Below are 16,533 nucleotides of genomic sequence, written 5' to 3'. Positions count from 1 at the left end.
GGAAAATAGATGCTTCTAAAAGTGCTTGATGGAAGCACAGCATTTCTCTTAATGAAAGAACGGGCAGTTTTTTGGCCAGATGAGCAGCCAACCAAGAAAGACCTAGTGAACTATTCCTTCCCTGATGCCTAGTGACTCTGACCTGGGGGATATTTCCCAGCCCCAGGTGCCTGGGCAGTCCTTTCCTCTACCCTGCTTCTGAGGGGGTTGACAGCTTCTGCTGGCCAGTCCGTCAGCAGCATGGCTGCCCAGCCTGCCTGAAAGAGTAAGAGTGGCATTTTCGACTTAGCCTTGGTTAAACTCCCAGTTCTGCCCCTTACTGTGTGTCCTTGGGAAAGTCATTAATCTTCTCTGAGCCTCAGTTTCCTCATCTGTAAAGATAGGGAGAGCAGCAAGATTCAGTTAAAGCAGGTAATGCATTTAACCCAGGGTCTGGCTCATAGTAAATGCTGGAGAAATGTTTGCTGTTAAATCACCTCCCAGCTCCAAAACTTTCAGGGACTCCCCAGGGCCTAAAGGTCTGACTCCATCCTATTTTTCCAAGTTGGCCGGAGTTCCTACCAGCCCAAGGCAGAGGAGAAACTTGATCTTCTCACATTTTGTGCTACACGCTCTACCTGCCTTATTATGTTCCCAACATCTACAGATGACAGGGAATGTCTACAGGTAGCAGGCTTAGTGGTCCAGGACATTGGTACCAGAGATTTCACCTGTTACAGGTACCGTTTACAATTTCATGGCTAATTTAAGAATTCATGAATTCTTACAGTGTAGTTCAAGCGCCTTGAGTGGTTTTGGGGTCTCTACCTGAGGATGGTGGCAATGACAGCAACAATAAAGCACATTTCCACTGTCTGACAACTGGCAAACATGTTCGTGTTTATTTGGACTGCAGGGACTCCAGTTCATGGGAGGAGTTTCCTACTCACATGGTAACAGAGTTCCCAGAATTCCAGCGGCTAGGCAGCGGTCATTCTGGTGCTGCTCTCTGGAACAAAAGGGCCGACAGGGAGGCCGACGCCAGGAGCAGGTCCTGGGAGTACAGGAATTGGGTGTGGAATCAGATGGATTTAAGGGGAGAAGACTAGCCAATAAGATGGGAAGTTCCAAGCGTCTGTTGCAGCTTGAAGGAGAGAGATTTTGGGAGGCCAAACAGGGAGGGAGTGTACAGCCTTGACTCCCCCGCCTAAGGGCAAGTCCATAGCTGAGATAGAGGAAGAGTGAAACAAGAGGAAACTGGGAAGGGAGAAACCCGAGGCTGGGAATCCCAGCTCTGGAAAAGGGAGGGTTGGGGCGGGGGCCAGTGTTAAGGAAAAAGTGGCAGCCCTTGAATGAGGAGAGACAGGCGCTTTAGTGGGGGTAGGGACCGCACTAGGTCACCCCAGACTTCCTAGCGTTGTCTAACATGCCCCGTCTCCTTTCGTTTTCACATTTGAAGAAAGGGGTTCACCCTGGCCCAGGGTGGCAACAGCGGATTAACTGGCAGGAAAAGCTGACTCCACGCTGCTGCAGCTGCTGGAAAGCCATGAACGCACAGGGCGCTTCGGAGCCTCCTTGTCCCAGCATAGAGTTCCGCTGTCACCTCAGGGGCCAGCCGAGCGGGGCGCAGCTTTCAGGGAGCGACAGTCTGACACCCCCGGCTCCGGGGGCGCCTCCACTATGTTCCGAATGCCAAGGAAAAGTGCGGGAGGTGCGGGAGGACCGAGGATAGACTTGGTTGTAAAAACGCAAGCCATTTTTAAGGGAGAACCCCAGAGAGCGGAACGGGCAGCGGGGCTCGTCAGGAGGCACTGGGCGGGGACCGCGTTCGCGGGAAGGAGGAAGGACGCGGGCGGTGACGCCGTCGGTGGGCGGGGCGCGCGGCGGGCGGGCCCTCTGCCGCGGGCAGACGCGACTCTGGGCTGTGCCCGCGTCTCTGAGGCTGGCCGCACCGCCATGGCCGCAGGAAGCGCCCCGGGGTGGGCCGCGAGGGCCCTTGGCGCGATCTGCCTGTTGCTCAATCTGGGTGAGTGGAGGCCTCCCCCGGGAGCCCGCGGGGACCGGGCAGAGCGGGGTGTCAGTGGCCCCGGGGCTCCGGGGCCCGGTGGACGGGTGGGGCCCGCGGCGGCTGCAAGTTGGGGTCGCGGGGCTGGCGTGGGGTACGAGGCCGCGCGCGGGACCTAGTCGTGTCCCCCACAAGTCTCCTTAGAGTGGTCAGTAAGAACGCGGACCGTGGGCTCTGAAGCCTGTTTGGGGAAAACGAGAGACGGGACTCTGCCTTCTTTCCCTGCCCCTGCGCTCTCTCCTCCCGCGGGGGATCCTTCTTAACCCCCACGACCCCCGCCCATCTCTCGCCCCGTGTTCCTCCGGAACGGGTGCCTTTTCTGTGCGACTAAGTGACCAAGTTACTTCCCTCCCGAGGGACTGTCGCCCAGAACTTGAGCGGACCTCTTCACGCTTCCGCAGCCCGTGGGCGCGCCCGGGGCGGGCCTCTCAGGACACGGAACGCGCAGTCCGCCGGCCCCTCCGCCTCCGGGAGCGCGTAGCGGCCAAAGCCAAGTCCACCCGCGCCCGCGCCCGCGCGGAGGGCGGCGGTTCAGAATTGCCCGACAGCTGGAGCAGGGTCCTCAATTCGAGATTCCTAATTAGTGCGGTTAGTGCCCCTTTCTTCTCCCTTCTGAACTTAAAAGGGCCAAGTTGTGAGTGCCTAGGACTGCGTTCATCCCTTTAACACACTTTCAGCTAAGTCGTGAAATAGGTATCTTTGTCTCGATTTTTAACCTTCCCTCCTCATCAACCTCTCCTCACACAGGCCCCTAGTTAAATCATTGCCAAACCCCTGGAGCATAACAACCCCCTGAACAAGTACTTTTTTTTCTTGATTGAAGTATAGTTGATTGACAATGTTGTGTTCGCTTCTGGTGTACAGCGTAGTGATTCAGTCATACAACTAGTGCTTCTTTCCTTGGAATTTCCCACTGGAGGCCCCTTAGCACATTCACCAGATCCACCTCCCTACTCCTCTCTGCACTCAGCGTTTATTTTTTTGTTCGCTTGTTTGTGTTGTTTTGGGGACGGAGTGGGTTCCAGGGGAGGTAATTAGGTTTATTTAATTCTGATGGAGGTACTGGGGACTGAACCCAGGAAGGACCTCATGCATGCTAGGCATGTACTCTACCACTGAGCTATACCCACTCCTCCATGCAGTCAGCGTTTATTGAAGGTCTTTGGGGTGCAGGCATCTATGGAGTACAACCTAGGAGGGGGCTGGGGGTTGAGATGATGCTCAAAAGTACCTACAATGTAAGGCACAGAAGTAAATGTTGTCAGAGAGATAAACATAAAATGCTGTGGGTGTGCAGAGGGAAGAGAGCAACATCTTTTGTGACATCACATATCTTTGGTGAAGTAAGATTTCATGGAAGGGAGAGTATTTGAATCTGGCCTCCTAGGATAGGTGGTATGTGGACGTGCCATGATGTGGGGAAAGATTCCCAGAGGAGGAAACCAGATAAGAAGGACTGGGGAGCAAAGTGTACAGGGTGAACTTGGGCAGTAAAGCCATCACGGTTACTGGAGAATTGGTGTGCCCACGAGAGCTTGAGGCCCCATGCAGGAGCCCTGAATGTCCCATTTGGGAGTGAGGATTCTCTTTTGCAGGCAAAGAAAGACTCTTACTGGGACTGACAGAATCAGAGCCATGCACTGAGGAAGAAGAATGACCTGGCAGCAGTAAAGAGAAAAGGATTGTAGTTGAGCAGAATTGGAGACAGGGAGGCCAGGGCAGGCACCATCACAGGTCCCAAAGAGATGTGAAGGTTTTATATACTGGTGGCTGTGGGAAAAGGGAGAGGCATATACAGAGACTGAATGGATGGGGTTGCCCTCCTCCATGTGCACTGGTCTCTCCCTGGTCCCAGAGTGTACCTGTGCTCTCTCTTCCACCACAAACCGAGTTTGCCCATCAAGCCTCACCTCATCCAGCAAGTTTCTCTAAACAGTACCCCCATGATGGTGTCTCCCACCTAATTCGTGTATTTATTCAGTGGTCACTTTAATTAGCAAACGTGAGCATCGCTTTCTCTGAATAGGCTAAGGAAAACTCACGTAGCTTGGTGGAAGCTGAACCATTTGAGAACCAAGCCAGCTTCACTAGGGAAGCTGCAAAAGAGTGGTTAACAGTACCAGCTCTCCAGTGAGAAGTTCCCTAACTTCTGCGTGCCTCCATATCTTTGCCTTTAAAGAGACAGCACAGCTCACAGCAGAGAAAGGATAATGCTAGTATTTGCTTCACAAAATGATTGTGAACACCAGTCATTCCACAAGTAATTATTTACTATCAACTGTGTGTCAGGCACTGTAAAGCTTACAGGAAGACGAGAAAAACAGTAAGGCAATAAACAAGTAAATATCTAGATGCTGGGCGATGGTGAACATTTACTAATACAGACATTAGGAGTTGCAGAGGCAGGGGAAATGGAAGCGGTTAATAGTTCTTTTTAATTTTTTTTTAACTTTGGAATATTTAAAATCTTTAGAATAATTGCAAAAATAGTGCAGTGAACACTTGCACACCTTTCTCCTCGAATCACCAGTTGGTAACATTTGGTTTACTTCTGTTTTACACACACCCACACACACACACAATTAACTTTTTTTTTTTTTTTTGGTAAATCATTTGAGAATCACAGTTCTTGTGACATCTCACCCCTAAATATTTCAACATACGTCTTCTAAGTGCAGCATATCTTCATTAAGCCCTAGAACTGTTATCACAGTCAGGAAATAATATCACTGATACAGTATTGTTCTCAGATAGGGTCCAGAAGCCGATCCTGGATCATATACCAAATTTGGTAGTCATGCCTCTCGACTCTCCTTTAATATAAAAATCTAAACTTGCCAACTTTCTTTTTCTTTTTCATTGTTTTTTTCTGTTTTTTTTTTATTTTTGTTGCTGTTTGTTTTCTTTTGTTTTTTGCTTATAACACTGCCATTTTTGAGGGATCTGGAAGAGTTGTTGTATAAAAATGTCTCTCAGTTTGAGTTACATGCTTAGATTCTGCTGTCAACTTCCCTGGACAGAAATTTCTCACAGGCGTGCATCTCATCAGGATGCAGATGCAGTCCATTTGTCTCATTATTGGACACATTAATGCCAGTTGTTAAGGTGAAGTCCACCAGATTTCTCCATTAGAGGAAAAAATATAGGCATGTATACAGGGGATTTTGCGGGCTCAGTTCCAAACCACTGCAATAAAATGAGTACCGCAATAATGCAAGTCACACAATTTTTTTGATTTCCTACTGTCTATAAAATTTATGTTTATACAATATGTAGTCTTTTAAGTGTGCCATAGCGCTATCTAAAAAAATGTACATACCTTAATTAAAAAATACTTTATTGCTAAAAAATGCTAACCATCATCTGACAACGCAGGGTTGTCAGAAACCTTCAATTTGTAAAAAATGCAACATCTGCGAAGTGCAATAAAACAAAGCACAATAAAATGAAGTGTGTCTGTAATATGTGATTAAGTGGCACTTTGAGATTGTGTGAATATCCTTTTTCAACAATCTTTCACCCAATGTTTTAGCACCCAGTGGTGATTCTTCCCCAAGTCCATTATCACTAAAATGTTTGTAGATGGCAGTTTTCTATTTTTCTTCATACTTTATTGACATTCTGCAATAATGAAGAGCCTTTGCACTTTTGCACCTTTTTAAATTTAATTTTTTTTTTTTTTAGTTTTAGTATGGACTTGTGGGTATATTTTTAAGATGGCATTCCTGCCATTATCCATTGTGATGCTCAGTGATTCCTAACTTGGCAAGTGGGAACCCCTCCAAGCTTCAGTGTACAGTTGCCATAGTTTCCATCAGTATTTTGAACACTTCCTTACTTTCTGACATAGAAGGATGTTCTGGACTAATTTTGTACCTTTCCTGCCTCAGCCTTGAAATCATTAGATTTCCTTTTCCTTGTAGTGGAGGATGGTATTTAGAAATTAAGATCAGGGTGCTAGGTGTGCTTCAGTAGCCTTCTACTGAAGGCTGTTCTAGGCCCTGTCAGTTTTCAGAGTTAGGAAATAGTTTTCACAAAGTCATGAGTTTATCCTGTTACCAAAGGCTAATCCACCAGTTCAGTTCTTCCTTTTCCTCCATTCCATATTAGTATCTCCCTTCCCTACAGGGAGAATTCTATTCTTAGCATCAGTTCCAAAAATAAAGAAAGAAAGAAAGAGAATGAGAAAAGAGAAAGAAAAGAAAAAAGGTGAAGGTAAAAAGAAAAAATGTAAAAAGATTTTAAAAAAGAAAAAACCCCACACAAACACAAACTAGTTCCATAATTGCTACGCCAATACAACTACCAAGCACAACTTTACTAAATACTGTTTAAGATTTCTTAGCAGTTCTTTTTATTCTTCCATCTATCCCACTAAATATATACAGAACACTGTATTTTAAAGTTACTTGTATAATTTTTTTCTTCTGTGTGATTATGGTACCAAATTGATACATAGTTTCATTAATTTGTCTCTTTCTATTCAATTTTAGAGTTTCCCCCTCTTGATTTAATGTTTAAATATGTAAAAGATTAATGTGGTTCAAATCAAAATCATATACAGCTGGCCATCCATATTTACAGGTTCTGCATCTGCGGATTCAACCAACCCTGGATTGAAAATATTCAGGAAAAAAATTCCAGAAACTCAAAAACTCCCCAAAAGCAAAACTTGAATTTGTCACATGCTGGCAACTATTTATAAAACATTTACATTGTATTTACAACTATTTAAATAGTATTTACATTGTATTAGGTATTTTAAGTAATCTAGAGATGACTTAAAGTATATGGCAGGATGTGAATAGCTTATGTGCAAATACTATGCCATTTAATACAAGGAACTTGAGCATCCTTGGATTTTGGTATCCACTGTGGTCCTGAAGCTAATTCCCTGCAGATACTGAGGGAAGATAGGCTCAGAAATTCCATTCCCTCCCTTTCTCTCCTCCCATAACATATTGTTTGTTACTGTTTTATCTTTCTTGTTTCTTTTTGCAAATATAAACAGATACATATGTTTATTTCTAACTCCCTTTCTTAAACAATAGGTAACATACTCTTTTTTTGTACCTTGTTTTTGTCAATTACCATATGGCTGTAAAATAATTTCATATCAGTTTATAGAGATCATCCCATTCTTTTTTTTTTTTTTTTTTTTTTAATAGCTACATAGTTCTCTGTGGGGGTGGAGGTGAGATATTTCATTCAGCCACTCTCTGGTAGTTAGTATTTTATAAAGTGTGGTCAGGGGAGATTCTTTTTAAAACGGTAGCTGCTGAGTGGAGACTTAAAAGGAAGTGATGGAACAGGCCAGGTGACTGTGCCGGGGAGCAGCATTCCAGGTAGAGAGGAAGAACAGCAGCAAAAACCCTGAGGTAGGCTTCAAGCACTTACGGAAGGAACTTCAGAGGGACCCCTGTGCCGGAGGGTAACAGGAAATGAAGTTGTAAAAGCAGCCAGGGCCAGAGCCTAGAGATAAACTTCTGTGGGCCCTTTTAAAGACTGTGACTTTTTTATTCGCAGTGTAAGAGGAAGTCGTAGAAAGTTTTGAACAGGAGTAAAAAGATGACTGGAGTGTTGTAATGAATTATTCTGGCTGCTGGGTGGAGAAGTCTTTGCTGATGAAGAAGAGGAAGCAGGGAGACCAGTTAGGAGGTTGCGGTGTGGGCACAGTGACTTGGTTGGGGGTGGGTAAGAAGAGACGGGGCGGGGGCAGGTGAGGAAGGGGAGGTATCAGGGAGTGTTCTGAAGGCAGAGCTGGCAGCATTTGGCACTGGACTGCATCAGTGGGATGACAGGTGCACAGGACTAGGCAGTGCTGGGCAATCAGTGGGCTCAAACCTAAGACCTATTGTATACTAGTCAGCTCTTACGAGCAAAGCCTGCCTTACTCCACTGCTGCTGACCTTCCATGGCCCCTGCATCTTGCCAGCTGCCTCTGCAACTGGATTTTAGTTCCTTGTATGCAGGAACAAAGTCATATACTACTTCATAAAAAGTTTCTTTCATTGATGTAATATTTTTTAACAATACAGATGGTTACATCTGGATGTTAGCTGATACTTTGTCAAGCATGTCTCCGTTTTAAGTGATTATGTTATCTCATGTTATTATGTGAGACTTGCTCATACGCTTTGCTTGAGTCAAGATTCAGAGTCTCTGTGTTTTCCTTTGGGAAAGATAATCCAAGTCAGAATAGTGCTGTGTATTCCTACCAAAAAACTAGATCCAGCTTTATAATGGGGTGTCAATAATAGTTCCTTTAAATTAAGCACATGCTCTGTGCTTAGAGTTTTAGGTTTTTGTTTTCCTTTAATTGTCACACTAGTTTTATTCGGTAGGGACTATTAAAGAGGAGAACAAATCTTAGGTCAGTTAAGTGCCTTGTCCAAGGTGATACAGCAGATAAGTAGCAGAGCACACTAGCAGCCAGGTCCATCTGACTCAAAGTCCATACATTCCCAACCTGAGACTAGGTAAGCAACTTTTTGAAGAGCTCTTACGTATAAGACAGTTGATCTCTTATATATAACATGTATATATCGTCCCATGTAATTTTGCTAAAACATCTTATAAATTATATAAGATAGCACAATTACCAATTACATAAGATTGCATTCAGTATCATAATACACAATTGAGGGGTGTGGGGACCTTTGGGCCATAGAATTCAGAATGAGGGTTTATTTATATATCCGTTTATTAACATTTTGCTGTAATTATCATCTCTTTATACACCCACACTTCACTCCTAAATACTTTGGCATAATCCCAATAGCATCATATTTGCAAAAGACAACACTAATCTCATAAATATCACCTAACTTCTACCCTTATTCAGATCCTCCCAATTGTCACAAGAATGTCTTTTTTAAAATACCAGGATCTAATCAAGTTTCACATTTTTGTATTTGTTGCCATTTTTTTGGTTAATTTTGACAGATATCTCTTAGGAATTTTGGAAAAGACAATTACTTTTAAAAAACGAGGTCTAAGAATTTGTTTTATTGCCCTCTTTATCATGCTAATATTTTTAATTGAATTGTATACTTTATTATTATTATCTGGTTTTTCCCTTTTTAATTGACTTACAATATTATATTAGTTTCAGATGTACAACATAGTAATTCAGTATTTTTATACATTATAAAATGATCACAGTATGTCTAGTTATCACCTGTCACTGTGGAAAGTTATTACAATATTATTGACTATATTCTTATGCTGCGTGTTACATCTCCATGACTTATTTATTTTATAACTCAAAGTTTGTACTTCTTAATCCCCCTCACCTATTTCACTCACACCCCCTACCCACCTTCCCTCTGGCAACAACCAGGTTATTCGCCATCTATGAGTATTTCTGTTTTGCTGTGTTTGTTTATTTGTTTTATTTTTTTAGATTTTTTATTTGTTGTTTTATTTGTTATTTTATCTAAAAAATCTTTTTTTTAGATTTCTTATTTTTTAGAAATTTTAGATTCCACATATAAGTGAAATTATATAGTATTTGTCTTTCTCTGTCTCACTAATTTCATCTGCATACCTCTAAATCTATTCATGTTATCATAAAAAGCAATGTTTTGTTTTTTATGGCTAAGTAATATTCCATTGTATGTAAATACCACATCTTCTTTATTCATCCATCTAACGAAGGACACATAGATTGCTTCCATCTCTTGGCTATTGTGAATGATGCTGTAATGAATATTGGTATGCATATATTTTTTCCAGTGTGTTTTTGTTTCCTTCGAGTTAATACCCAGAAATGAAATTGATAGACTATGACAAGTTCTATTAGTTTTTTGAGGAGTTTCCATGCTGTTTTCCATAGTGGCTGCACCAATTTACAATCTCACCAACAGTGCAGGAGGGTTCCCTTTCCCTCACATCCTTGCCAACACTTATTATTTGTTGTCTTTTTAATGATAGTCATTCTGACCAGTGTGAGGTGGTTTCTCATTGTGGTTTTGATTTGCATTTTCCTGATGATTAATGATGCTGAGCATCTTTTCATGTGTCTGTTGGCCGTCTGTCATCTGTATGACTTCTTTGAAAAAATGTCTATTCAGGTCTCCTGCCTGTTTTCTAACCAGGTTGTTTGTTTGTTTAGCTATTGAGTTGTATGAGTTCTTCGTATATTTTGGGTATTAACTTCTTATCGGATATATCTCAACTATGAACTGAATAACTAGAAAAGAATAGGGATTATAAAAAAATTTAGTGAAATGATCAATAGCGAACTGAAATACCTTTAATCAGACTTTGGAGAGTAGTTTAAAAAAGACCTACAGTCTTAAATAGCTCTAGAAAGAACCTTGTTCCCCAAGGCATGCTGTTGTAGGTCTCAGATATATCCTAAGACGAGAACAGTCAAAGGCAAATGTGACTTTTGAGCATGAGGTGATGTGGGTGTCTTGAAAGAAAAGGCTAGAATATGCTGTTAAATAGAAATCTGATATGAAACCCCAGGTGAAATTAATTTTAACAATATATTTTATGTAACCTTACATACCTATGGTATTTTCATTTCAGCGTGTAGTTGATATAAAAAATATTAGTTAAAGATCTTACATTTTCTTTTTCATACTTTAAAGTCTGGTGTGTATCTTATACTCATTAATACAACTCAATTTGGACTAACCACATTGCGTGTGCTCACAAGCCACGTGTGGCTAGTGGCTACTGAATTGGACTGCACGGATTGAGGGGGAACATCTCAGGAAAGAAGGAGTGCAAGGATAAGGAATAAAAAGGAGAGTATTTCAGCATGACAGGAGACAGGAAAGCTCAAAGGAAGCTGATTTAAAGAACTAACATCTTAATCCTGGGTGAGCTCATCCAGGAGGCAAGGACTAGCTTGACAGCGGAGAGTATATGTGAGGCCAGTTCTGGGGAGTTTCTGGGACTGGGGGACCAGGGGATGTATTGTCTGTTGGGAGTCAGGTGGCTGCAGTTTCAGTCTGAAATAGATGGAGACAGGGAAGCAGTGGTGATGCAGCTGAGACCAGTAGATTTCTGCTTTTAGCAGTCACGGAAACAGAAATCACTGACTTGGACTGGATAAGGGTGGAATTGGCGAGGAAAGACCGAGGCGTGTCACACTGTAGCTGACAGTGCAGGCCCTGTGAGCTGGCCACCTAGGTCTGCATGTCAGCTCTGCCCTGGACAGCTGAGTGGCCACGGTCAGCTTCTGAACCTCTGAGGCGCAGTTTCCTCAGCTGTAACCTCGTAGTTCTCATTCTTTGGAACGCTCTTCCCCATATGCTCAAGCTCTCTCCCTCACTTTTTCTGGGCCCTGCTCACATGCCAACTGTGACCACCTCCCATCTGACAGCAACTTCCCTCCTCAGTATTACTCATCCTCCCCCATACTCGGCTTCATTTTTCACAATAGCACTCAACACCACCTAACATAAAAGATGCTTACTTTTCTATTTAATGTGTTCCTCCCCTGGCCCCCATAACATGAACTCCAAAAGGGCAGGATTTTGTCTGATTTGCTTAGTGCTGTACCCTAACTGCTTAGTACAGTGCCTGGGACATAGGAGGGACTCAATAAATATTCTGTGTGTGAATAAATGAATAATAAGACCTACCTCATAGAGCTGAGTTGAGAATTAAGTGAGCCTACCCATCCATCTTTCTGTCTGCCCATCCATCCGTCTGTCCATCAAGCCATCCATCCATCTCTTAGAACAATTGTCTGGCACGTAGTGAGCCTTTAGTAAATGTACTGCTGCTGTTATGTGGTTAAATATTATTGTTGTTAAATATTATTGTTGAGGCTGACCTGGCCTACGTCTTATTTGGATTGGATTTATTAAGAGCTAGGTTATAGAAATAAGCTGCACTAAACTTCCTCAAGTAAAAGCACTGTGCTCTTCCTTTGATTATCTACGTGCCTGATGAGAATATTTCCTACACCAAAATGGGGGCATGGGGGCTAATGATGAATAGCATGTTTGTGAGCTCAGTAGGACAGGTTACCCAACATCAGCACTTGCCTAGGCATTCAAGGAGAGTGGCTGCTGTCTGTACTGTGAGCGTGTGTGCTTGTCTCCGGAGACCGTTTCTCAGGCTGCCGCCACTCCAGTACTCCAAGTGGGTGTCAACTGAAAGTGTTCTGTGATGCTGAATTGAGAGGAGCAAGGTCAAGGTCACAAGCCTCTGTCTGCAGGAGAAACCCATCTGCTCACTTGGGTACAAAAGTGCCCAGGGCCGTCCTGTCTCCCTTTTGAATGAACCTTTAACTGGTCATCATTATAGTGTCATACATTCAGGGGGAAAAACCAAGATTTATATGTTCAGGTACTGAAACTTTCAGGGGATTTTTTTTCTTTTCATCAGATGAATTTTTACCTTAACTGCTAAAATCTGCAGCCATGTGGAACCTTAAAGATATTTTAGAGAGAGAAAGAAGTATTTTAAAACTACATTGTTCATTTCTAAAGAAGAAGGAAAAAAACAAAAAACAAAAAAACCTCCCGAAATACCTTTCCTCCAAGTCCCAGAAGAGTGGTTAGCGCGTCTCTAAGACATGGCATCCGTGAAAAAAAAAATCACATTTCCTCAAACCTCAGACAGGCTGTTAATGTTGATTACGGGGGCACAACCTGAGTGGTTACAGGCTTATCTGGCACAGTGCCCTGAAGCCCACAGCACCTAGTAGGTGAAACCTAGTTCAACCTGAAGGGAAAGCAGGAGACAAAGGGGAACATCTCAAAAGGAGCTGCCGAGGGAGAGAAGCGGGGAGCGAGGCAGGGAGCGGGAAGCCAGCAGAGCCTCCAGTCTCGCTCTGGGTCTGGAGGCGGGCAGTGGGGAGGAAAGAGTTCTGTTCTGAGTGCATATGAGGGCTCCCGGGTTATTTCTTCCTCAGCTCCATGTACACATCTCCACCTCTCCTTGCCAACTCATGGTTCCGCAGCCAGGTTCCAGGATCCACTGGAGGTCTTACAAAGCTCAGGCTTTGGGGCGACTCTCAAATTTCATGATTCAGGAAGCCCTGGCTTTTGGACTACGTTTAAGTTGTGTTTAAATCTGTTTAGTTAAATCACTTGACAAATGTTTACCGCACGTCCTTCATGGGCTGGGTTGCAGGGATACAGCGAAGACCGAGAACTGCCCTGTCTGTCCTCCTGGGGCTGGCCTGGCTGTGGGATGCCCCTCCGCTCAGGTTGGAGCTAGTGAGCTAGTTGCCAACGTTTCAGAATCAGTTTTCACATAAAATTTGAATATCCAGCATTTTGGGGGAAATTAGAAGATCTGGCAATTTCCACCTGTCCACATGGGTAAGAGCTGAGGGGCCTCTCTCCAGATGAGCCAGGCTCCCTGGCGTTCCAGTCCACTGCTCCAGTTGGTGTCACGCCTGGCCCATCTATGGCCCCTCTGTTGGCTGAATTGCTGGTTTCTATTTCAGGGCTTAATTTGTCAGTTCTCTCAGGCTTCTCAGCGGCTCCTGTGATTTTGTGTCCTTACGACTTCTTTATTTTCCCCTATGTTCTCCCTGACCATCCCCACCCTTAGCTTTTCTTCCTCCCTGCACTGGAGTCTCTCTTGTCCCCTTTCCCCCCTTACTTCCCCGCATCTCACAGGTTACTTGCCATCACACATGAGAAGGACAAACTCTTAGACTTTCCTTTCAACTTAGTTTCTCTTGGTCTTTTGATTATGAAACCCTGTCTCATTTCCCTTTGTAACATCTAAAGTTGTTAAAAATCCCAGTCCAGACTGGGATTTCAAAATGTAGAATAGATAAACAAGATTATACTGTATAGCGCAGGGAGATATATACAAGATCTTGTGGTAGCTCACAGCGAAAAAAAAATGTGACAATGAATATATGTATGTTCATGTATAACTGAAGAATTGTGCTCTACACCGGAATTTGACACAACATTGTAAAATGACTATTACTCAATTAAAAAAAAATGTAAAAAAAAAGTTGTTAAAAAAAAAAGGCAAAAAAAACCCCACCATCACCAAGCTTGGGTTTGAATTTGGGTTCTCATGTAATATTTTGGAGATTTGGGCTCATCGCTCTCTTGCTCAATCAAGCCTTCTTAATTTTCTCATGTACATGAGGAAGGGTGTGGTGCGGCGCGTGGTTCTCTGAGGACCTGACATTCCGTGATTTGGGGACCACTGAGCTTGATGCCTTCCCTGTAGGTTTCAGACTTTCCAGCTAGAACAGTTTGACTTTCTCATTCCCAACATCTGCTATTCCGATACATTGTAGAAATGGCATCCTGCGATATCCTGTATCGTGTCCCTGTCTTTAACAGCCGTATACCACATAGCAAGCCAAAAAGAAACAATGGTTAAGAGTCAGACTGTCTGGGTTCAAATCCAGTTTCACTACTTAATTAAAAAAAATCACTTAACCTTTGTGTGCCTCAGTTTCCTCATCTGCAAAATAGGGTTAAAATTAACTCCTGTCTAATTGCTTTACTGTACACCTGAAACAATATTGTAAATCAACTTCAATAAAAGATAACAACAGCAACAACAATAATAAAAACCACCTGCCTGGTACAGTTTTTAAGAAGATTCGCTGAATACATGTTTGTAGAGCTCTTCTAACAGTTCCTAGCAGATAGTAAGTGCTACATAATGTTTGATTAAATAAACCGAAAATAGCAGTCAATCTAAATTCTAGGGCCCAAGTGAAAATGTGCAGAGGAATTTGTGGCTGGGAGCAAGGGGTGGGGGGGGCCCCATTTCATTAATCCGATAGTTACGGTGACCATATTTTCTAAATCAAAAAACAGGTCACTTTGTCTGCAAAATATTTGAGTTCCACTTTAGGCTTCAAGCCATACAAAAAACTATCAAAACTGGGTGTCATGGTGGGGAGGGCAGAGTTCTGTGGTAGAGCGCATGCTTAGCATGCATGAGGTCCTGGGTTCAATCCCCAGTACTGCCGTTAAATAAACAAATAAATAAATAAACCTAGTTACCTCAAAAAAAAAAAAAAAGCAAAAACAAAACAAAATTAAAAAAAACCTGGGTGTCATGACAATGTTTTATAAGGACGCTGCAAGAGTATTTGGAACTGGAAATGAGCACTCTACATGCAGGCACCCTCATATCTTTAAAAAGATCATTCAGTATCCTTTAAAGCACATAAACCTCCAGTAGTTAAAAAATTCTGTCTGGCAATAGAATATCTATTTAGGTAGTGACTGATACATCCCCACCCCGCCATCTCTCTCTGCTTTTAAACAGCGAACAGTCACTCCTTGGCGAATTCTCACACAACCAGGGTCCCCTAGAGTGAATACCTTGATGGTGCACTCACTGCATTTGATTTCAGTGCATTGAAAGAAAAACAGGGAAAACTCTGTTGAAAGCCTGCTCCATGTCAGCCATTGTGTAATGATTCTCAGTTTTATTCAAGCCTCGAAACAATCTTTGGGGTAGGCATTACGATTTCCATTTTACAGCTGAGGAAACCGAGTGTGGTGGGCGCTTTTGAGTGTCCCCCTGGGCCTGACTGGCTTGAAAGTCTGGGCCCTCTCCCTTCTGCTCTCTGGCATGGTAAGTGAACGTCCCTGTGGTCCCTTTTTTGACCACTCACCACTATCAGCAAAGCAACCAGCTCACTGCCAACTCGTTTCCTTGGCTGCTGTTTGCTCATTCATTCATTCATTCATTCAGGGTGTGTGACCTTGAGAAAAAAACTGTTTCCTTTCTCCAGTTCTTCTTTTTCATTGGAAACGATCATATCAGCAAATTATTTTATAGTCAGTCTTTGAAGTGCAACAGAAAAAACTTTACTAGAGGAAGGAAATGATAAACCTAGCCTCTACCCGTGTAATGATTCCCAGATCTGTATCTTCTGTGAGCCCCAGCCCTGTGTACCCAGTAGACGACTGGACAGCTCCACTTGGATGTCTTAGAGCCTGCTTACCCTTAGCATCCATCAGCCAGCTGACAGCTGGGCAGTAGGGAGAGGAGAGATGACCATGCAGATTGAGGAAGCAGCACCTCCAGGAAGGCAGGCCCTGAATCAAGAAGGCACTTGATGTGTTTGAGGAAATAAAACAGTTCCAAATAGCTAGAATGAAAAGAGCAGTCGGGGAACGGATGGGGAATGAGGCTGGCGAGTCCAGGCAGGGGCCAGATCACAGTGTATGTAAGTGAGGGCCTGGGCAGAGTCAGGTCTGTCCTGGTCCCTCAGTTGCCATAAACTTGCTGAATGACACTGAGCAACCGATAAGTCTCCTGGGTCCTGTTTCCTCATCTGTGAAATGGGGCTAGCAACACTACTGCACAGGGATGTGGAGAGGATTAAAAAGGGACCCAAGAGTACGTGAACACATGACTGGCAGGGGGTGAACATTCAGTAACATTTTCTTTCGTTTTTCTTGGTGCCCTGTCACTTCACCTGTGGAATGGGGGTACTTTGACTCATTCTTGGAGTTTCTTCCAGCTCAAAATTACTATGATTTTTTTCTGAACTGGTCTCTCCTTTTTCCACCCAT

General features: G+C 43.5%; 1 protein-coding gene across 2 annotated transcripts in view; it reads left to right on the top strand.

Annotated features, from left to right (window-relative positions):
• Positions 1 to 1,431: 1,431 nt before the first annotated feature.
• CD58 (CD58 molecule) overlaps positions 1,432 to 16,533 on the top strand; it is a 36,402-nt gene continuing 21,300 nt past the window's right edge. Inside the window, exon 1 of one of the 2 annotated variants that reach the window (XM_074370265.1) lies at positions 1,432 to 2,005. In XM_074370265.1, coding sequence (XP_074226366.1) covers positions 1,660 to 2,005 — 346 coding nt within the window. In that variant the 5' untranslated portion in view covers positions 1,432 to 1,659. The remainder of the gene's footprint in view (positions 2,006 to 16,533) is intronic. The other variant, XM_074370266.1, reaches the window with a different exon arrangement.

Source organism: Camelus bactrianus, chromosome 9 (genome assembly GCF_048773025.1).
Source record: "Camelus bactrianus isolate YW-2024 breed Bactrian camel chromosome 9, ASM4877302v1, whole genome shotgun sequence".
Classification (NCBI taxonomy): Eukaryota; Metazoa; Chordata; class Mammalia; order Artiodactyla; family Camelidae; genus Camelus; species Camelus bactrianus.
Note: the sequence above shows the minus strand (reverse complement) of the source record. Positions and strands in the feature narration are given on the sequence as shown.